Below are 24,175 nucleotides of genomic sequence, written 5' to 3'. Positions count from 1 at the left end.
AGAGAGCTGATCCCTCAGCTACCCATCCCAGGCTAAACTTCAGAGAAATCACCATCTACCAGCCCTGTGCAACCAGCCCAAGCCACAGCCTCTCTGGAAGATGCTACTGCACAGGGCAGGTGCGTGGACTTTGCATTACTTCTGGCCGTCTTCCTGACCAGTCTCATTTCTCAAACAAGAGAAATAAGAGCTGATAGCCAGTATTTTCTTACAGGCAGTTCCTAACTCCTTCTGTACCCAGTGTTTGCCTGCACAGGTCATCTGCACTGGCATCAGGGCAAACAGAATCACACCTGTGGTTTGCACTAGAGAAAAGTGAGGCTATGCCAAGATCTCTGGCAACACTTAAAAATCCTGCAACCATTCTGAGGAAAAAACAACTTGTACCTTGTTAATTAACTGCCTCCTACTCACCACAGCAGCATGTGCTGCATGGGACCGTGTCTTTGCTCCACTCTGAAACCAAAGCTACAGTTGAACACAGAAACGAGCTCAATAACCAGAACATCATATCAGGAGACATCAGAGACTGTGGCCTCCCAAGCTCTCATGAAATGGAGGTGCTTAAGTCAACCAAAACCCCTCTTGAAAATATACAGAGAACCAACAAACTAAACGTGTTAATTCTGAATGTGAGAATCAGGGAGCTTGGGGTTGAATTTATTTCCTTCCTCCAGGCAATTTTCATGCATGCTGCTTAAATCATTGCTTACTGAAGCTGCATATTTAATTATTTAATACTGTGACTAGAGGCCAAGATGTTATATAAGCAAACCAAACAACCCAGTCTCACGTAGAAACAACATGTTTATGGATTACTGGCTCTGCCACACAGCAATACTTCTCCTGGTCCCTAGATAAATCTCAATAAATAAATATCTATCCTATATCATATATATATATATAAAATATATTAGCATGTATAATGCATTAGGCTCTTTCAACCCAAATTACACATGCATTCATTCAAAGGCTGCTGTGCACTGGGGATTTATGAAACGCCCATTTCCCCATCAAACACACTTATGCTTGGGAGCACAAGAGCATTCTTCATCAGCAGAAGGGCACAGAGCGCTCTAAATTGCAGTGTCCCAACCCTGCCACAGTTAATCAGCAGAGTTCCCAAGATCTCAGGCAAGCTAACAGTGTCTCAGGAAAAGCCTGCTACAACAGAAATGTCAGCCTGCATATGTTCTTCCTTGACCCTGATGTCATACAACTAACCTTTCTGTCTCTGGATCGGCTCTCAAATGAAAACGATGGTCTGCTTCGTTATCAGAAAGCACCAACCAGCTGCCTCTCCAGCATGGCTTTCATGTCCTTATCTTTGTTTCTACAAAGTGGAGCAAAGTTTTCATTTGTACTTCACAAGACACCTAGGCTGATCTCCTGTTTGCTAGAGCCAACACAGCATCCCACAACACACCTGCTTTCATCCCTCCTTAACTCTTCCACTCAGCCTTTCCCCCTCCTTACCTGTTACAAGGCGAGTAAGGACTTTAGTCTTCTCATTGAGGATGTTCACTGTCACATTTCTGGCAGACTGGAAGTACAGTGGGTTGCCCTGGAACAAGAGTAAACACGTGAGATGGGGACAGCTGCCCCACACCAGCCTGCTTCAGACACCGGGAGCTTTGCCTGACACTGCTGGGCAGCTCTTAATGCCCCCAAGGCTGGGTGAGTGGTCGAGGTGCAGGTTACCCTGTATTTATTTTTATCGTCCAGCATAAAACCACAGTCTGCACCTCTGGCCTGATAATGTCGCAAAGACTAGCCTTGCTTTAGGGAAGGTTAGCTTTATCACCAGGGTAAGTCAACCAACCTGTCATTTTAATAAGTGCAGGTGACATGGGAGCTGACATAAGGTTCCCAGAGGTCCTGGTGTTTTGGGCACTTGGCTGACTGCAGCAGCACGTTTCAGAGTCACATCTGCAACACTACACACAGCTGCAGAGGATTCAAACCCATGACTGTGTCTGTTTATCAATCACATGGGAGTGCCCAAGGGCTGCCAATGAGAAAACCTTACCAATGTGTAGTAAGTGCCTTTGATCTCAAAGCACTTACACACCATCCGGCACATACCACCGCCACATTCCACTCTGGAATGCCAGCTTGGGACCAGGTCTATCCCATCCAGGCTGAAGATGCATAAGACACAAAGTCTTCCCCCCTCCCTACTTGACCACACACATTTCTGAGAATTTTTGGGTTTCATGCTGCAAGAAGGGCTGGAGCAGCTGTTAACACACAGGAGCCACAGAACTACCTGGCAACATCCATTTCAGGTATTTCTCCTGCAGAGCGAAGCCAAAGAAAACCCACAGAGAAAACCATCTGGCTCCTTCTGTGTGCAAATGCATCCAAGACACCCAGGAACTCATGTTTTCTACAGGCAGCCCCAGTCCAAACAGTTGGTTTCTCAGGGACTATTAGCCACTTACGGCACTAGCACAGGGTGACCCCAGCTTAAATCAGCCAAAAACCTAATGCACAAGGTGGAAATTCACAGCCAGGAGCTCTTCATAATGTCTAAGCAGGCAGCTGATTAAATTAACCAACTCACTAAGCCACAATTGGTAAAGGGGATACAGTAGCAAGAAAATCAGGAAGGAGTTGAAGATGTTATGCCTATGTGCTTCCTCCAGCCAAGTCTCTTTCCAATGTTTCAAAGTTTTTTCATTAGGAATGAATAATCAGGATGGAAATGGAGGATCGTGTAGGTAGCACGTTCTTCTCACCTCCTGAATTTATAAGGAACATAACTAATATCTGCATTGATGCAATTTTTCTGGATCATGGGAGAAGGACTAAGTTATCTGCATATAAAACATAAAGGGAGCATAGGAATGCACTCATGGGAGTCTTGTGATGGACTGGAGCTTTGAGGAACGCTTCTAGTGATGGGCAAATGACTCCCAGCAGTGTTTGCAGAAGACAAACCTCAAAAAACCTAAAAAAACCCCAAACCTCAGTCACACATATGACCAAACATTCCCAGTAATTGCATTTGTTGCTGTAACTTAATGCTGCGTACACCCATGGGATCAGCCATTCAGCAAGAAAAGGGGGAAATGGGATTTATTTGATCAATTATAATTCACAGCTTAAGTAATATAGTATCTGAAACATGATCAGTAAGTTAGAGGTAAGGAACAGTGGTAATGCTTGGTAATGATGTTGCTCCTTTTAATTAATTTTTATTTGTGGTCTTTTAGAGCCTAGAATTTCATGTTGGTTACTCTATTATGGTTAAGAGCACAGAAGAAAAGATGACTTCAATTGAATACCCAGTTGCTCTGGTATTAATTCTCCGCCACCCAGGTCAGGCACTAATTTGAACACCTCCACTGACAGGAGTTTACTGCTACATTTTCATCTCACACTTAGAGGTGAAGGATATTTTTAAAGGCAGATAACTTCAGTCTCACCTACGACTACAGAAGTTACTATAGGCACTATAAACATGCCATGGGAAGCACAAGAAGGTCCCATTTGTGAATTGCACTATTTAACTTTTGTTTATGGGGTTATGCACGTAACTAGGGTGCTTTGAAGAGCCCAGGAAACTTTGTAGTCCAAATTCAGGTAGGAAAAATCATTCAGGTGTCATGGCTTTGAAACTCTGTTACCCATCTGCGTAATAGGAGATTGCACTAGAGAAGTACTAGATGATAAGCCAAGTGGTTAATATAAAAAAAAAAAAGTCAAAAAGTTGCTCTAAAGTCTTACAAGACAAGCTAAGAGCTGATACCCACCTACAAAAGACTTAAATACATAATCAGACCTTGAAGCGCTTACCCCAGCACACTCATCTCATTCACTGATTCAGAGCTCAGATTCATGCAGGCTTCAAAAAAACCTAAATTTCCCTAATGGAAGAGTTATGTTTTTATTGGTCTGCAGGGAAGGAACATTTCAAGCACTTAATGCAATGCCCGCTCTCATTTCCATAATTCCTCTTCCATTAAGAAATGAGAAAGAGCTGAAAAAATGACTCCCTTTTGTGGAAAATTCTGCAGATTTCCTGTCCATCATCTCCTGTTTACAAAGGTAACACCACCAACACCTCCCAACTACTGAACATTTAAAAAATGTTTCCTCTGTTGCAAGCTTGGTGATGATGCCAGCTTCCTTCAATCGCAGAGAAAAAAGTAACTGAAGCATTAACAAATTTATCCTAAACCAGAAATTATAACTGAAAAGACAAACCCTTTCCCTTCTCTTACACTTTCACACTCATGCACACAAGCAAGTGGAAATCTAGATCAATATGGCGTCATCAGCACAATTAGAATAATTATGTAGTGAAGTAATACTCTCACAAACTGTCATAACACTTCATAGACCTAGAGTTAGAATAACAGCATGTCTGACTTTAATTATAACACTCTAAGTACAAGACACACCACATTTCTGAAGTATAATATGGCACAATGCAGATCTGAATTTTCCAGATAAATAGTATTAAAGAAATAAACATATTTTACTCTCAGGACTGATGCAAAGAAAATGGAAGTGAATTGAAAACTGGATTAAGTATTCTTTTGGGTTCAGAAAAGTAAGGCAAACAATCTTTTTCTCTTTGTCTACCTGTTTCTCTCCAAAAGATTCCACCCAGTTCTTCAGAGAAGCACAGTTGAGATAAAATACATCTGATATTGCTGATCACACAATAACCCAACATACTTCACTGCCTGCCTGCTATCTGATGTACTGAGAAATCTTTTTCCTTGTCATTTGTTCTTCTTCCTTTCATCACAAACACAACAACAAGGCTTCTCTGCAACTCACTTCACAAGAGCAGATGCTGCTTCCAGCCCACACACTGCCACTGACTTGCTCTTTATGCTCAGGCTGGGCTGTTACAACTTTAACCTCCTGACAACAACCTCCCATTAACTTGGGTGCTGCGGGGTGTTAGCAGAGTCGCAGTTCACGTCCATCTCCGCCGTCCCATTGCTCTGTGCTGAACTGCAGCCTTTGATTTAACTTCCTATGGAACTCTGCAAATTAAATCAGCAGTCACCTCCTTTCTCACACCACTTTACATTATTGTTTCGTTCCAGTGGTTCCTTTGATCTCAGCTACATCTGAGACACTCAGGTAGAGGCATTGATGGGAGGAGGATGTGTTTTCTTCCCCTTCTGCACGTTTTCCTGTTTGCTTCTGGCTTATTTCAAGCATTTTACTTGGAGGACATTGATGGAGGATCCCACTCCACTCTGGGCTGCAGCTCCATCTCAGGGTACAGGTGAGGCTGGGGTCTTTTAAGGACTCTTTGGGCAGGTTATTTACTTGCAGCCAACCACAAATCTCCTATTCCTCTCTGCAGGAAACCATACACAGCAAACAGATCATTCTCTCTCTTACTCCAGCCCCTCATTAGCAGACCCAGTTGCATAAAGATAATGCAAATTTTTCTAGACAGAGAAAGAAATTGCCACTGCCACTCAACATATTAAAACGCTGGACACATGCCGTAGCATAAAAAAATGGGAAAAGAGCAAAAATATGTCAAAACACTGTAGCTTGTTTCCTAAGTAGTGGGGTATTCAGCAAAACACAGAAGACTTCTTGAAAGGTATCGGCTGACTGTTTGCTAGGTTAAACACATGGCAAAACAAGCCCTAACATCACACTAGCTGTCTGTCTTTGGCTCACTCTGGAAGAGATGCTAAAAACTCCAAGATCAGAGCCCAAAACAGAAAAAGAACTTGATTGACAGCCCTAATTTGCAGCTGAAGCAATACCAACCAGTGCTGTCTTTAAGGAAATTCAATTTTTTAACAGATGTCCGTAGACTGTTTTAGAGAATTATTAAAAATATCTGGAAATCCTTTTAAATTTTATCAGGCAATTTTAAAATAATGCATCACAGTCAGCATCTTTGTAATCTGGATGGTCAAAAGGAGTAGCTTTGATTTGATTCCGCGGATTGAAAAACTTCACATAGTAAATGTAAGTGAAACTTGTGGAAATAATGGAAATGGTTTGAAAAAGCAATGGGAAAAATTAAAATACTAAAGCATAAACCAGGTTGGCAAGAAGCAGCCTATGAAGTAGCACTCAGAGCATGATTTTCTTGCTCAGCTGTACTTCTCACTGACATTACAGAAAGAAAACATTGCTCTATACACAGCTGGACTCTCAGAGGGTAACAGCTCATTTTCTGTAAAGCAACCAGCCAGCCCACAATGAGAGCAGAAGCTCTCCTTCACCTGGAAGCAGCACATCCACCTGCCTGCACCTCTGAGTGCTGTTTTACAGAGCTGCTGATACAGAGGAAGTATTTGTGTGGGTTATCTCAAATATGTTCCTGAAGCCAAACCAGTCCTAGTACACTAGCAGCTAAAGGATGTTGATAGTAGTAACAGCAGTGATACTCACTTCCCTGCATTGCATTTTCCAATGGTAGTAACAACTCACACCTGTACCAGATTAACACTTTTGGTCTGTTTTGGAGTGGGAAATATTCATCGCCCTGAGACACAAAGCAATCATTTCAGGGCACAAGACGTCCCTTCACCAAGAATGGAACATTTTGGTAATGAAAACTCACAATAACATCACCCCTGTCATACCTCCCAATGTAACCAGACCCAGCAGCAAACACTGCCTGGCACACAGCACTGTGCATTTTTGCAGCTGTCAGGAATATCCCCAGACCTACCATAAAGCTGACTTTAACCCTTACTCTGTTATTTTGGTCGGTTGACACAGATGTGCTTAAATTAGTATCCCTGACCCAGTTTTGCATGTTCCTGTATGACTTGCTCATCCTTCAAAGGGAAGCACCAGCAATATCCTCACTGCATGGCACTAAATGTAGAGGTTCCTAACCACAGAGACGTCCAGGACATGCTGTGAGCACACAGGCAAAAAACCCAGACCTGACCCCGAATGTGCATCTCTCTCCCCCACTCCTGCCTTAGGAACAGAAACTCCTTTGGGGAGTGTCTAATACTGGAAAATCTCAGTGCTTATCCCATAAAATAGTGAGCTGGGAGGAAAAAAATCATGCAAAAAGCCCTCAGAATTGGTAACAGATGCTGCAGAGATCAAGCAACCAGCACTGCCACGAATCACAGCAAACCTCACCAGAACATCGTGCAGATGTGCACCTCCTGAAAAACAGACAAAACACTGGACAGCATCTATCCTTGGCTGGGAAGAAGACAGACTTGGGAGTATCTAGTGAACCCCATCCCTAAGATCCTGCTTGGAAGAGCAGCCTGGCCTTCATCTGCATCAACAGAAAATCTAGACTTCAGGCCAGGCTCGCAAGCCAACCATTACTGTTTCTGTTTCAAAAGTAAACCAAATAACTCTTCCTCCTGTTTCTGATCTAGCTCCCCACAGCAAGAACAGGATTTTGCCCAGAAGCCTTCTGCACAAATATTTAAGTCATGTAGCTAAATCCCTAGGTGCCAGATTGAAAACATCCCTTAATATGATTTGAACGTACTTTTTGTTGTTTAATCACTGAGTCTCTTTTGATCTTGAGTTTGTCCTTCAAACAGTTGACTATAATGTTCATGTAACTAAATCCCCTTTTTAGTAAAACTTCTGATTTGACAGTGTAAGCTTTTCATAGCATAACAAAAGCAAACCGTGAATGGAATTGGTAACAGACAGATTAAAACAAATGCTACAGAACGCCCCAGCATGTGCTATATTTGTGTCTGACGATGACTGCTTTTAGGAAGGAGGCAACAGCTCCAGTGCAGAGATAACAGAACACGTCTGCATCCCCTTCCACCAGGAAACAAACTTCACAAGTGTAACATGCTTCAGTCACGTAACCTGGAGCAGTAACGGAGCTGATACATCCCCGACCTGCAACTGGCACTCAAAGACATAAAGGTACAGTCATGACCTTACTCAGTGTGCTTTGTTCCAACTTTTGATGTTTTATTAATTATTCCAATGCTTAAAAGCAAAAAAATCAAGTCCCTTCTATGCAAACAAGGTACAGTCAGGTTTGCAGACAGCGTGCTTTACAGCACCATGAAGCTCACAAAGTACTGTGGTCCCACCGAACAAGACACATTTTAACAGCATAGGTAGTGCACGTCTTGGGAGTTTTATGTCCAATGCCACAACCTCCCTTTTTTATGGCATTTCTTGAAGTTCATTTTAATAACAATAGAAACAAAAGATGAATTTCCCGCTGCTGCATTAAAGCAATTACATCCCTGGCTCTTGTCTTTAAAGTGCAAAGAAGGGAGGTCTGTGATGTGAGATCTAAATGACTGGGTCTTACTTCTGGATGGCTACCCAAGGGGGTTTGAATCCATCAAAGCCTGGCAATGTAGGGGTTTCTCCCTTCAGAAGAATACCTGGAATAATCTCATGAATGCAATGCCTTGAGAGAGTGGTTGCTTCTTCAGGATGCCTAACCATCTACTTTGCAGCTGAGATTCTTCTGAAAATAAAATTACACCATGTCTGCTGACATCAAAAACACCACCAAAACCATCTCCAAGACATTGCATCTGCCTCAACAAACTTGCCATTCTTTTATCTTTTTCACTTCATTGACTTATAATATGAGGAAAACCACAGATGACATGATGAAACTGATAGACACACACATAAAAATAAAATGCAACTGTGCATGCTGGAGTTCTATTCAGTATCCACGGGGGTGGGAAATCTGGATTTGTAATATCTGAAGGCTGCTGTGCATTCACAAAACTCAGTACTGATAGGAATGAGCAGAGTATTACCGACATTGGAAAAAATCAGACGCATTAAGCATGCTCAGCAGCAGGAGTCCTCTGGCAAGCCAGCCTCAGACAACATCTGAAATGAAGAGAACTGCACAACTTGCAAAATGACCAAATAATTCTGAAAGTGCTTCAAGCACTTCAGTGCAGAGCTCAGGCATAGGTGCTGCCCTGGATCACACAGGCACTGATGCTTAACTTTGCATCACTGGGGAGCAGCTCTGCCTCATGCTAACTCGAGAAACTGTAATGTTCTTGAGCAAGAGAACAGCAGTCCTATGTTCTCAGCACACTGATTACCACTTCCAGTAAAAACGAGCCAAGTGTTCACCAACCATTTCGATTTACTCAAATTCTTCTGCAGAAATACCGAACAGCGGTTGCTGCTCTGTGGCAGCTCACACCAACCCGATCCTTGTCTATAGGAGGTGTTGTAGCAGCGGGACTATGGATTTGTGCTAAGTTATAGCCTATTTTCCGCCTCGGGCTATCCTAGTTATGGTCAGACTCCAGTGGTGACAGATCTCTTGCTGAAGAGAACACACTGTAGATAGATAAAGGACTGTAGGAGAGAGGGCGAAAAAAGAAGAGAGCTCCACTGAGGTTTAAAATATTCTAAATCATCCAACTATATAGCTACTCCACTGCTCGTAACTTTTACGCCAGACAAGTGTGCAGACCTCTGTTCATGTGTTTTCATTTTTATGGCCTTTCTGATATGCCTACTGCCTGCCTTAAACATCTTTTAAAATGGCTTTTAAATCATACCTCACTATCTATAAAAGGCATTTGAAAACAATATTAAAATTATAAAGAACTAGTAATTTCTGACTTGCTTTCTCTACTACCAGCGTTACTTGAATCATAGTCCACCAGAAGCAATTAGGATCTCGCTCAGTTAGTGAGGTGAATACACATTAAGGAGTACATATGGTTAATCCCAAGAAAGGCACAGTAACATTTTCCAACAGTCTGGTTCAGGAGACGCGGGTTCTGCAACGCTCACAGCACCTCTTAGGCATTTTGTTACTGCACTGCATAGTGCCAGGCTGTATATCCAGATATTTTTCTCCAAGAAGGCCAATAACATGCTGATCTCTGAACACTGCTTCGAAATGACAACTTTCCTTTGCTGCGTGTCACGGATCGCTTACCTCTGGTATTAGATTATAAATGGCCATGCCAACTTACGTATGCATGTACGGCACAAAACACAGGCAAGATCCTAGCAGAGGCCCCTGGTGTTACCGAAATTCAGCTGCTGCTAATAAGAAGAAGGGAAAACATTTCCATCTGTCTGGATTGGGAAAAAGAATTCATGAGTCTCTGATTCATCTGCATCCATATGCTGATATGTAGACAATACTTATGGACACAGACATATGCGAGGTAGCCAGCAACAGAAATCAAATCAATCACAGATCACAGCATGTGATTTGCCTAATTATGAGTAACACCTCACATTTTTTATCTACGCAAAAAGCACTTTGTGAGCGAGCAGATGGCATTGCTATGGGATGGCACCATCCTCGACAGTTGCAGATGCACAGCATTTACACAGCACGCTGAAAAAATGACACAACACAAGCTGCTTCCTGGGAAAAAGATTCAAATTGAACAAGTGTCACCAAACAAAATACACGTATTTATTGATGTTCTGAACTTATCTGATCCAGCCTCTCTCCTCAAATCAAATACACACACACGGGCCAGGGAGTGATGCTATCTAGACATCATTAAAGTCTCTTAGATAGAACTGTCACGTGAGCTGCCCAGCACAGAGGCACGGAGATGCAGACCAACTTGAGTCTAGTTCCAACCCGCAAACAATTTAAATCCACACAAGCAGAATCAATAGGAAGAAGCCCTGCAGAGAAAGCAATTACACTGCAAAAGCAACTATATTACAGCACGGTTACGGCTGGGAGGCAGGATGCAGAAGGCCATCCTCACTTCTGTGATTACCCAGTGGAGTTCTCTCCAGTGCATCTGGCCTGTGAAATGACAAGGTTCAGCCCAGACATGTTCCTGTGACCAAAGCATTTCTGCTTCTGGGCTTTTGTAAGTCTAAGGCTATTTATGAGACCTGTCCTTCAGGTTTGCTGTGCTCCATAGGCAAATGCAGCTCTGTGCATCAGGAAAGGTTTTGAAGGGCTCAGTGCACTCTCCTTTTCAATAGCTTCATGGGAGTAATAATCTTATTTCCTACATCTGCAATTATGTATTCATTGGAGACTGTGCACTTGCCACTGTACAAGACACAAAGAAAGATCATCTGATAATTCCTGATGATAGAAAATTCAAGTTTTCTACTCAAACTCTTGCTTTTATTTGTGGTTTGTCTGCGTTTTTTCCCTGAGCTGCTGTAAGCACGTACACTGGCGTGACAGGTTGGAAGCACCTATAAAATGATTGATGAAAACCGTATTATGTCCTTGTTAAGGGAATATTTATTGTAGAAATATACTCGGTTCACTCTGTATGGGCATATCTAAGAAAACAGGAAGGACAGTAAAGAAAGTCTGGGTCAACAGCTGCACTTCTGACACCAAAGTAATCTGATCTGTTTTAATTATGATACAGGGTTATGGGGTGACAGAGACATTTGCACAGACTGGTTTTGAATTGCTTCTGCCCAACCACTTTGTTTCTCCTGCTGAAATGATCAATACTCAGCCTTAAGGAGGATGCTGTCGGTCTACATGACTAGACAGAGGCTCACCCACAGGAATAAACACAGGGGCCAAACTGACCTGTAGTGCCCTAACAGTCCACATGCGAGTCAGTGTCAGACAGGAACTGTCTCGGAGAGGAAGAACTGCAACCCTCCATCTGTCTCAGACAGGCTGAACGTCTAACAGCTGAGGCAGCAGTACACTTGAAAAGGTAAAATGACAGATGCAGCTAAGCATGTGACATGAAATTGGATTGATCTGGAGGAAAGATGTTAAATCCTGCTGGAAGTTGCTGCACTGAACACATGTATCTACAGAGATCTCATGGCAGCAAATGTCTGATCACTGGGACCATTGCAAGAGCAGGAATAGGGTGCTCTGAGTTGAGATTTGATTGCATCTCGTGGCTGTCATTCAGCAGACGCTCTTCAGTTATCTCCTTCAGGGTGAAGAGAGGAGATGAATGCAGGGTATTGCCTTGGTACTGGGGCTGAGGAGCAAAAGTACATCCCTAACCAACACCACAAGGGAGGTGGGGAGTGGTATTTCAAGAGATTTCAAGCTCACAAGAACGAACAGCAGATGCTTTTTCCACGCCTGAAAGAATACAGGAATGTTGTCTGGGGAAATGGTGAGTAATGGCAAAAGCAGCCAAAGAGGTTAGGATGCGTGGAGGGAAAATTGAGCACAGGGAAGCATATAAAAGCCAAAGACCCCAAATTACTCTTTGGGCAATCAGCAGGGTGGCTCAGCCTGTCTGGTTGTCTCCACTTTCAAACAGGAGGCGTATATGTCCCAATGTTTTCATTCCTGAAGTTCTTTCATAACTCTGGAGGAGCAAAACTGATCAATGAAAACACCTGGCCAGTGGCTCCTACCAGGAAAGTGCAGAAGAAAGGTCCTGCCTGTGTGCCCTCATTTCTTCTACTTCAGCTAAGCTACACTTCCCAGAAAGCTGCATAATGGATAATGCTGCAGAGAGAAACAAAAAGCCTGCTGCTTCCTAACTGTGTAGCAACGTCAAGAGTCATAATTTATAAATCACAATTGGGATCTTAAGGAAATATACACAGCAAAAGTCAGTTTGCAGAAGGGAATGGGGATTTCAAGAGGTAGAGGAATACAGAGAAAATATTTTGGCTTGAAGCAACAGTAAACATACAACAAAAGGTGCTTCTCAAGCAATTGAGAACATACCTGCCATTGCACTGTGTGGCCTTTACTTCATTTAAACAGTGAAGGATGCTCTGCAAAAGCTGGAGGACACAGCCTCAGAACCCTCTACTACAGAGAACATCAGAAGAAACATTTTCAGGTTCATCCCAGCAACCCACTGCCTTCCAGCCATGGCTTTTTGGAAATAAGATCAGCTCAGGTTGATCACTTACTCTTGACCTTTTACAGCACACCTTGGTGGGCATTTGGATTATGGATTATTTGGCCATTCACTGTGTGGCTTCACCTGTGTGTACAGCACAACAGCAGATTTGCTTAAAGGGAAATAGCAATTTCTCCATGGTGCTAAGTCTGTACGTCTGGAAAATGTATCTCCAAAAATAATGATTTTAAGAAAAACAGTGAGTTGCTCACACTCTTTCAGATCAATCTAATCAAAAGAAAGACAATAGTTGTTGGCTAAAGAGCTGAAAGCCTTGCTGGAGAGATATGCTTGTGCTGTCAGACAAACGACCTCTCTTCTCCCCTCAATCAAGCCGATTGCCTGTAATTTTATTTATTTCTCTGCTCTTAAATATTGATGTCTTACAAAGCTTCTCATTGGAAAAAAACACATCTTATTCAGTTGTGCTGCCTTAGGCTGCAGTCCTGTCAGATCACATCCAAGGAGAAGGCTCAGCTTGCATTAGTATTTGGAAAAGAAGACTTTCCAGGCACTGCAAAGAGTGATATGGATGATTCAGTGAACAGTACGCTTCTCTGCCAATCAGTAGCCACCCATTCATGGTGCTATTGGCAATCTTTGGCAGCTGTTGCAGGCTTCTTAGGAGAGAAGCAGAACTCAGATGTGAACCACTTTTATTTATTAAATGCCCCATGACAAATCCATCCCTTGTCTAAATCAAGAGAGAGACAATGTAACGGTATATTCTTTTGCTCAAGGAGAAAAAAGCACTAGAAGCAGAATCCCAAGCTGCAGCTGAACAGAACGAGAAAGGAAAAAGCCTAGGTCATAGCAGCAATTTCACTGCACAGTTTTAGACAACAAATTCAAAATCCAACAAAGTATCCTGCACTAAGATACTGTGCAAATCTTGGCATGCATTTCCTCACCATTTTCATAAACAGACCATGATTTACAAATCAAATTTTAGCACTGCTGCATTTGAAATAAACTTTAAATAAAGCCTTCCCCTGTAGACCATAATGAAGGACTTTCTGAGGAAAACATCTCTCTGTCTTTAGAAGGGATGTTTCTGGGGGAAGCGGGATGACAGCAGTGCTATATGGTTGATGCAATTTGAGGAACCTCAACAGTGAGAAGACAAAAGCCACAGACACTTTTTCTCCACTTCTGCTTAGGTAAAATTTAAAGTTTGAAAGTGAGGAGTCTCCTGCTAGTCCATGGAAGCATGGCAAACAAGGATCGTGCCCTGATGGATAAACAAGGAAGAAATATTGTGAGCTGAAACACTTTGATTTTTCTTTCTGTTCCATAGATTATTCTCTCTCAGAGAGAAATGAAGAGCAGACTACCTACAACCTGCTTCAGAAAATTATCTCACCTTTTAAAGGCCAGAGTGGAAGCAACCCTAAGAAGTTCACTGGATTCAGAATCACAGGAAATCAAGAGGAAATCAACGGACACGTGGCCTTTAGTACTGAAAGACTGCAGTGAAAAAAAAAGAAACGGGCATAATCGAAACTGCTTTCCTTCACTTTCCCCACAAAGGACAATTTTTACTGTATCAGCTTTTCTCTGAAAATATTTGCCAGCCCTATCATCACACTCACTCACACTTGGGGCATGTGATCTACTAAAACGAGCACACACATGGGCACAGGCTCCTCACATCAGTCCTCAGCTGCTGTAGAAGCTGACGGGAAAGCTGCTTCACTCCCTCTCGTTCTGATCTCTTGTCCCACCCTGTGTCTACCTAAAATCTTCTGGAGGAAAGGGCGGTGCCTGTCCCCACGTCTGTACAGCACGATGGGCTGCTGATGGTGGCTTCGCTCTGCCACACAGAGGCAGGATATGTAGATACTGCAGGGTGTAAACAAGCAGAGAACATAAGGTATGCAAAGCTTTATGCGTGTGACTCGCTTTACCGATGTCAATGAAATCACTTATGTCTGTAAATTATACACATAATCAAATATCTGTTTAGACTGAAGCATAGATCAGTGATTCCCTGGCAAGTCAGAAAGCCTATCTCTGTGACTAGACTTAAGTCTTTTAATCACACATGCACAGTAGAATCCTGCACTCCAACACCGTGCCACTAATGCTGGCGTGGGACTATCCCTTCCTGAAGGACACTGGTGTATAGGGGAGCGAATGGCCAGGCACAGCCTCAGAGAAACTAAGATCCACAAATAGAAATGTTCTGGCCAGGGAAATGTTAACAGGAAAAAAAATAATAAAAAATCTTACTCTTAGTTTCAAAAGAAGCAAGTCAGTTTTCTCAAGGGCTTCAACCAATTTGCCCTAAAAGAATAGGAGCAAATTTAGAGCAGTTCTTGTTTTTCCCTGCTTTCTTCTTTCTCCAAATCCAACATTTGTCATTTAGAAGCAGAACAATCACAGAATTTCTTATTACTGGCACAGCAACTGGTAAATGAAACCTGGAAGGTCTGGCTTTCCCCTGTTGCAAATCAAAGAACACACAAACTGAACTGTCTGTAAAACCAGTTGTGTGTGCCTGCTCTTCCTAATGACAGCACAGTTTGTCTTGTCAAGTGCTTCCTGCCTTACAAAATACATAACCTTGCTTCTGAAATAGTTTTGATCCGCACAAGAGTTGCAGAAGTGTTTGCTGTCCTGCGGTAAGAAGACATGAAGCTCTGCTCTTGAGGCTTCTTGGAAAGATCAGAAAAAACATTCTTTTTCTTTATAATTGGATCTTGCTACTTGTTTTTCTGTGCTTCCTTTGTCTATTTGTCTCTATCTTCTCTCTATCCATACTGTATAAAGTTTTAGTCCCTTTTCATTTTTAGTATTAAGAAGTTGTTTTTATATTTCAGCCTTTCCAAAGCAGCCAGAATCCTGATTGTCAGCAGTGATGTCTAGACATGGTAAATCCTTAAACTCAAGGCCTTTGCCCTTGAGAGAGAGAAAAAGAGAAATGCAGTGGTACACGATTGCACATGTTTTTCCCTGAGCAGTTTCAGGTGCTTTGTAAAGCTTACTTCTTTCTGAGGCTATAGCTTGTTAAGATGAAATTTGGATCAAGTTTTGGTCTGAGAACTCAAGGCTACTCCATGAACGCGTTCAATCCCATGGGCTGGCTCAGGTCAGCTGTAGTTAACTATCAACACAGCTTCTCTTTCACCAGTTAATACTTGTCTGGCAATACAAGCAAGCAAAAGAAATCCCATAATCAGTGGGTGTGACTGATGTGTCTTGCACTCATGAATTCCCCCAGTAAATCCTCTATACTTTTCTAAGAAAAAGTATTTAATGTAAGATTAAACATGGAAAAATAGGGACGATGTACAGCTCCTGAAGGTTTACAAGCCTGCGGGAATACTGAGAGGCTGCAATAAACAGCCAGCTAGGAAAAAAAAGAGGCTTCCAGCAGCTTCCCAGTTAATTCATAGAGGTAACATGCAAATTTGAGATGCCAAACCAAAGCGGAAATATCAGACATTAGATGTGTGGTGCATGCCCAAGGAAGGCAAGAAGCTGCCTGCCAAATTCATTCAGCTCAAACAGTTTTTCTTTCAATTTTAAAATCATTAATTCCATGCCTTTTATTCTTCCTTTTAAAGGAATAAACTACACAAAATGTTTATTCTGTTCTTTTCAGTTCTAGTGCCTGCACTCGTGTCTCAACGCTTGGGACACGCTGTTACCTGATCTGCAAAACTGCCATGAAAACACAGCCCCACCACAAAGCTCAGCCCCACCGTCCTCCTCTTCACAGCTTAAATGCAAGCAATTTCCAGGATCATGGCAAAACTGCAATGCAAAAGCTTAGAGACCACAGAGCACCCAGCCTTAAGCCAGCAGCTCACTCTGAGCCGTGATGCGCATCGTCTGTTTTTGTGACCGCAGAGTCCAGCTGCAGATGTTTAAAACAAAGAGGAGAAGGGAATGGGATCAGAACAGCAAACCAAACACATGATCTCTCCTTACACAAGCAGCTCAAGCAGAGAAATGTCACCTGTCAAAGGGAAAGTCATGAAAATTGGGAGATCGCTTAGGAAATTCTCCATCTCCTTCACAGCTGCCTCTGGAACTGTTAACTAGTCCACAGCCTAAACTCCCTGCCTAGAAGGTGAAAACCACTGACTACAAAATGCTTATTCAGTTTGTGGGTTCTGATACTTCCGCAATGACCACGTTGGGTTTTCTGGACACAGGGTCTCCGCCAATGTGAGGGCAAGAAAGCACAGACGTTGTTCCTAGAGTTAGTTCAGAGGTGTGCCCATGATGAAAATATAGACAAAAGCCGAGGTAGGTAGCCCACTTGGCACAGTTGATTGACTCTAATAGGTGTTGATTACACTGCTCATATTGCATGAAATTAAAAAGCTTACAAATGTTATGAGCCATTACCCTTCCATTTAAGAGAGCTTATGACAAGTTAGCAACATTTAATGAAATCCTTTTCAAAATGCCATCGGCAGCCTCCATGAGATTCTGCTTTGAAATGCAACTTGCGGAGTTACTTCAGAAAGTTTGTTCACTTCAGAGCTTCCTCTCTTGCTCTTCTTTGGGGTACTCAGATTTTGCAGCTGGTGGGATACCTCAGTTCCCTGTTGTGCTCTCAGTGTGTGACACATAACACCAGCTCGTTTGATTAACAACAGAGAAAAGGCAAAGTAAGATTTAATTCTGGTGTTACTGGAAGTCCCCTTTTAGCCAGCCGACAAAATTTCCTTAAAAATTTAAAGCTGAGAGACTTCCAGCCAATTCTACTATGAAGGTAAAGGGAAATGTTTTCACAGTTTCTGTAAAATTTACTTAAACTTCCACCTTTTCAGCACATTGGAAATACCACAGAGCAACTAACTGCCCCGAAAGCACCAGAGCAACCAAGGTTCAGTCTGAAGTAGGCTCTCTGGATTTTATTGCTTAAGAATGAAATTTATTAAGAGGAGAGGATGTCAATTTTATAAATCCCACAGGACACTCACAGCATGCTGTCGTATGCAGGCTCATACGAGCTCTGGGTGGCAATGGCAAGAATATCTGTGCATCAGGTGAAGGTGCTTCTGCCAAAATGATGTCTTTTGCAACTCGCTCGGCTGCTCCTGCTTGTTTTTACTGTTCGTCCTGCTGACTGCCAGCTCTCCTCTCAGTTGATAGCTGTTGGGCAAGCGAGACTCAAACTGACCAAAGTGAGAGAGACATTTATAGCAAAAGTACACCGGAGCTGAATCTAACAACAAGGTATCTGGAGTGGTGCCACAACAAATGCTTAACAAACCCTACAGGGACAATATGAGATACCCAGGCACAGCTGCAAGCTTTCTTTTGTTGGCTGTGCCATCACTAGCAACCTTGGGTTTGGATTTTTTTTTTATTATTAGGGCTTTAAAACAATATTTTAAGATCTGCTGCTAAACACCAGGCAAGCAGCAGTAAGCTATGGAGAAGCAGTTAGAGAAAGTATGGTGCTTCAGAAATCAATCTCGGATAGCGTGTTTTTTCTACCTGAAGCTACAGTGGCAGCTGAACCACCCCAGGGGCAAATGCCAGGGGACCAACATCTCCATGAGCTGCCAAGAACTCTTACAGGCTCATTCCTATCATAATGCGGAAAAAAGGATGATTTTCTCTTCTTTGACAAACCACTCACTAAGGGAGTAGTTAAATGCTGGGAGGAGTAATGGCCAAAGAGGTGGTGGGAGTGCGCAGGGACTGCTAAGTGACAGCAGCATGGTGAGACAAACTTCATTTCCACCCTGTGATGGTTTCAGTGAGCGTGCTGAAATCCTTAAGCACTTTGCTAGATCAAATCATCAGGAACTAATTCAATATCCTTTTATTGCTCTGTAAACTCTGACAAAGGAAGAAAAGGAATTATTCTGTCTCCTTCCTCAAAAAATAGCAGCCTTCTTTCATGCCATCTACCAAAGCCTTTACTGAAAGCTAGATTTCTACTACACAGTTTGAACATCATACAAAGTTGCAATTATCTTGCCATCTGCATTGACTTTCCTCATGGGTGAATGTTGCCTCTTAATCCAAATTAGTATGTTATATTGTTTATAAATATGTATTTATGGCTATGAGGCAGATATGCCCCATTGTGGGCACATCGCTGTTTACTCCACATACATGGTTTATTGTTTCTCCATGTGTATTTTTAGCTTTGAGGCAGGTAGACCTGCAGAGCAAATAATACAAAAGAATACGTCCATTACAGAACTGCTTCTCTGCTTTAAAATTATACCACTCTTCTTCCAGATCTGAATGTAGTGAGACAAGTACATTGGCAAAATAATTATTTATCACTCTTAAAAGCTTCCTTTAAAATTTCTATCATTCAAATGCTGGCTGGGGAAAATGTAAAGTACAGACAAGCATATTTTATGCACTTGCTAGTCTAGCTTTTATGCTGATGAGAACTTACCAACACCAGTAAAGGGAATAGCAGTTATCAGCCCTAATTCACAACTGTGAATTTTTTAGGCCAAACAGATGCCCTTGCAGAATCGCAGCCAAGTCTTAATGACAGGCCCAGTCCTTCTCCCACTGTAGTCACCAGTTACTTCCTACGGCTTCAAACGAGACCAGGTTTGCTCCAACGCTCTGAGCGAGCATGCTGCTCTCAGCGAGATACTCGTTGCCGCAGGGAGCAGGATAGGGACCTCTAACATCACCCCAAGAAAGGAAAATAATGAAAGACACTGTACTTTGCCTCAGGCTTTTTTTCTTTGATGTACAGATTCTTCTTTTAAATTCTTTTTTCAGTTGATTAAAAATAACGTGAAGCAGACCTTCAACATCAAACCAGCTAAATACACTGAGAGCTCTCTTTTAAAAGACATTGAAAATCTCCTCAAAATCTGTTCCGTGAGTTTTGCCATCACCTATACCTGTACAACAACAGAACAGTTTGGAGGTGCCCCCAGTAGCAGCAGACAGACATGATGGGTTGATCCCCAAGTTTATGTCTGTGTTCCCAGGCCCACAGTAGGAGAGTCTGCAAGAGAGCTGAATGGGTAGGTCACCAGTCAAGAGCTTTATACTGCAAAAAAATCTGTCAGGCAAATCCATACTCTTCACTTTAAAAGGATTCAGGGTTAGAAAATTTAAGCCCAGGTGTAAACATTTGCAAACTGACGTTTATTTTTTCTATCTGTGCACTTGAAATGAACATTGAAAGGGCAAAGCCATCCTAATCCTATCATGGCAATGTCCTTCTCTGCTTCCTACAGCTGAGATTATCATCTCATTGGTTGTCACACAGCTCCTGAGAGAAGTAATTCACTTGATTTTCCTGTGTAATCACAGCACAGGATTTTATTTCTGTTGTTACTGGAATGGAAAATACACAGAGACTATTCTCTGTCTTGCCCCTTTTAAGTTACTTACAGTCCTAGATGTGGTAAGCTTAAGAACATCCCAACTGCACTAAGGAAGCTAAATCTGTGCTCACTGCAAGTCTCAACCAACCTGCTAATTGTTAGCAGCTCTCCTCAACAAAGGCAGGAAAAAATCGGGTTTTAAATTTCTATTTAAATTAAGGCAATGAAGACTGAAGACCACAAAACTGTTGCCATTGCTTTCCAGCACATAAAATTAACAATTTGTGCTGCTGCGTGCAACTTTCAGTCAAAGTTTGTCTGATTTATAAACAAACAGATGGTTCACACGATAGACCACAATAAATTACAACAGTTAGAAAGACAGCTACATTTTGAGAGTGACAGTACAGCTGAGCTGCAGATGGGTTTATAGATGACCCTTCCAATTTTTAATAATCTCCATAATTTATGTGCAAGTAAAGAAATGTGAGGATTCCTAATGCACCTTCTTGACTAAGTACAAATCACTTTTATTTACAAAGGCAATGCTTCATGGTCCAGTTAACTTCTTAATTAAAGGCAGCAAGATGCTCATGTTCCATGCAAGTGGCATGGAAAATACTGTTTAGTGTGCAATATGTTCAGCTGGGAGTTTAAGATGCTCTGATCACTCCTGGAAAATGCATCTATCTCATTTCTTTAAAACAAGACTACAAGGGTGCAAACACTGCTACCACCAGTTACTAGTCATTAATCTCCAGATTAAACTTTAGGCTTGTGCAGTAACAAGGTTATTTTTATTTGGAAGCACTGATGCTTAGAAATAGGCTCCTAATGCAGGCGAGACTAGAAACTGAGTATTACTGAGCCAGGACTAGGATGGGGAAACAACAGTGACAGAGTCCCTTGTTATATGGAGAGAGAGGGATTTGGTGGGGGGTCACTCCTGAATGGGTAAGGGAAAAGGAAAGGGGGTCTGGAGGGTGTCATTCCTGATACTGGAGGCGGCAGTGATGCAGAAATTGGCTGGAAACAACTCTAAGAGGCTGGTTCATGTTGGTGGATTTAATGGCCACTTCTCCTGCAAGGGACCCAACCACTTTGGTCCAATCCTTCTGCTAACATTTTTGAAAGGGACTCCCAGGAAGACACCTCTGTTGGGTTCCCATCAATTGCCACAGAATATGTAACAGACTCAGTTCTTGGCTGCAATTTCAGCCGCAATGAGTTACCCTCCAAACGGAGCACAGCCAAATGCAACTCTTCTTCCAGAAGGTGATGAAGGGGGCAGTACCTACTAAAGCTCTTTAAGGCAGAAATTACAGAAGTTCCCATACAGCCAGTCTCTTGGGATAACATTTGAGGGCTTTTCCTCCTCTCTAGACCTTGTTCTCCCCTTCCTGCCAAATTATTTTGAAAAAGAAATCCACTTTTAAGAGGAAATCCAAACCTATCTTTACACCAGAAGGCACAGCTCCTAGGAAAGCAAGTCTGTGTATACTTTCAATTACCACCTTCTTCCTGGGACTTAAGAGATACAGCAGAGAAGAGGTACCGGTGACAAATTCAGGCTTTCCAGAATCAATAAAACTCATGTTTTGGAGAGGCTTTGGCAGGGGTTGCTGTGCTCTGCCCACAGCAGTTAGCACGGGGAGCAGCACTGTGGAGACACATGAATGGGAAAACCCACTCCATGGAGGGCTGGGGGCTGCAGCCACTCACACTGAAAGCAGTTCTTCCCCTGCCACTGCCAGGCAGCACCAACGCCCCTTCATCTCCTACACAGAACAACAGCAACAGTATTTTCTTTTTACAAAAGTGAAAGTCTTCTACAAATAAGGCAGCATCTGAAAGTGTTTTGAGCTTTATATAAAAGCCATTATCTAGTCCTTCACACAACTGTTTAATTAAACATATGAAAAATATTATATGTCAGCTCATTTCTGGGATGTTCTTTACTGTTATTTGTCATATTGTTTCTGTAACACTTCGCATATTTAGAGCCATATTATGCATTTCTGAAAACTCAGAGAAGATTACTGGGGAATTAGTATGGATGTTCATCTGTACTACTGAGTGCTGAGTTTGGCATTTTATTTTAGCAGTATTCATCAAGTTCAGGAATTGCTAGTGCAAGAGAATACTGGATCACACTACTGTCCTTTACAAAAATACAGTGTTGATTATTTAATAAGAGTTTTAAATGATCCATATAACTATCATCCTTTGATTGACTGCAACTCTTTCATATGCTTGCAAGGGGTCAAATTCACACACAGCAAAAGAAAGCAGTTGTTGTCTGAAATCATTAAGATTGCCCCAGTTTCCCCCAAGCCCAATAGTAATTATAGAATTATCATGAGAAACCCAAAAGCCAGCACAGGCTACTCCAGCTTAACTCTACTGATAAGCCAGAGAAACTATATGCATGGTTTATAGAACTATAATGTAGTCTCCAGGACTCATCTACTGAAGCCAGCAGATGATGCTCCAACTCACTAGGCTGTAGATCATAACTCTGGCTTTCAACTACGTCCTCCTCTGGCTGACAGCTAAAATAATCCCGGAGGTGGGATAATGCAAGGAACACACACAAAGGCCTTACTTTATATTCCTTGCTCCTTGCATTCATTACACTGTCAATGCTGTGGAAACTAGTTTCATAACCTCAGGAAGGGGACAACTTTTGTCCCCCCCCAGGTGTATTAAAATGTAGATCAATATGATAATATGTAAACAGTAAACTCCCCACTAGCTAGAAGTCATTCCCAGTTCTCTTAGTAATCAAATATTATTTCCAGCAACCTAACTGGAGAAAAAGAAATGTAAGCAGCAATTTGTCATTCTATTTATCAAACCAAACACTGCACCTTTTCCTCACATTTTGTGTTACAAAGTATATGACATGTAAGGTTCTGCAGCTCTGGTTTAATTCAGGGATGAAAACGTTTATAGATATGAACGTTTTCTCATTAACTTTTCTTCCTAAACGATTATGCTTGTTCAAATCAATTCCTAGCCATCTTACAGAGGTTACAACCTTCAATTATTAAATCGGATATTGTATTGGATGTTGTGTTGATCATGCTACAAGTTCCAATTTCTACAAGACCGCTGAAATGCTGAAATAAAGGGATGTTAACTTTATTTAATTAGCTATCTGCCATCGTTATCAAAATGGAAGGTTTGTATCTGACTCAAATTAACACTTTGGATCAGGAAACAAGATAGATGACATCTTCTGAGAAGGATCCTGGAAACTCTTTATAATCATTTCAGTTATTTTCAAGCTGCTCAGGACAAACAGGATTGCATACGAAAGAGCAAAAGTCACCGACAGTCAATGAAGTACTGCTATGGAAATGCTATTTCAATCACACATGCCTTCTTTCTCATTTTCGGCTGTTAACATCCTTGCCACTTTTGTCAAGCAGTCTCAGCAGCATTGAATTTTAACTGCACATAATTTTAAAACGCAACGTGAAGCAGGACTCAGAACATAATACGGGTTCATTGTGCCAGCTAACAACAGGTCAGGCCCTTGTGCCAAGGCATCACCTCTCTGCAGAAAAGGAGTAACAGGTTAAAGCCAAGCTGGATTTCACAAGGGCCTGCTATCCCTCTACCTCAGAAGTGTTACATCTCTCAGTTGAGGGTTGTTTATGATTTATCTCAAAAGGAAACAAAAAGACAACATGAAATCTCAGCGGTTCTGGAAGCATTTTAACTACAAAATAAACCCATCAACCTTGTATCAACCTTGCCAACACCCAGAGGATACAGCATCCAGATGAGGTACCCAAAGGACACCCGCTCACTTCCCTATATTGAATTTGTATAGGGTAGCCACAATAATTTATCTGATAAAATAATTTATCTGATAACCACGCCACCCTGGCACTTCATGGTTTCTTACAGCTGGGGCTACAGAAACATGTTTATTCCTTTCCCAACAACTTACTGGTCTTGATCGTATTTCTTTGGCGTAGAGAGGTTTCAAGAATTCTGAATCTCCTTCGAGCTTTAGACCTTTTTCTGTGATTCTCAGGTTCCCCATACCATCCTGCAACACAGACAAAAAGAAACAACCCCATTAGTTACAATTACTAA

General features: G+C 42.1%; 1 protein-coding gene across 1 annotated transcript in view; it reads right to left on the bottom strand.

Moving 5' to 3' along the window:
- Positions 1 to 24,175, bottom strand: part of SGCD (sarcoglycan delta) — a gene marked incomplete at both ends in the record, with an annotated part of 129,401 nt that overhangs the window by 47,623 nt on the left and 57,603 nt on the right. Inside the window, 2 exons of the mRNA XM_084268775.1 lie at positions 1,477 to 1,564; positions 24,027 to 24,128. Coding sequence (XP_084124901.1) covers positions 1,477 to 1,564; positions 24,027 to 24,128 — 190 coding nt within the window. The remainder of the gene's footprint in view (positions 1 to 1,476; positions 1,565 to 24,026; positions 24,129 to 24,175) is intronic.

This window comes from Gallinula chloropus (assembly GCF_964237585.1).
Source record: "Gallinula chloropus genome assembly, chromosome: 10".
Classification (NCBI taxonomy): domain Eukaryota; kingdom Metazoa; phylum Chordata; class Aves; order Gruiformes; family Rallidae; genus Gallinula; species Gallinula chloropus.
This window is presented reverse-complemented; position numbering and strand designations above follow the sequence as displayed.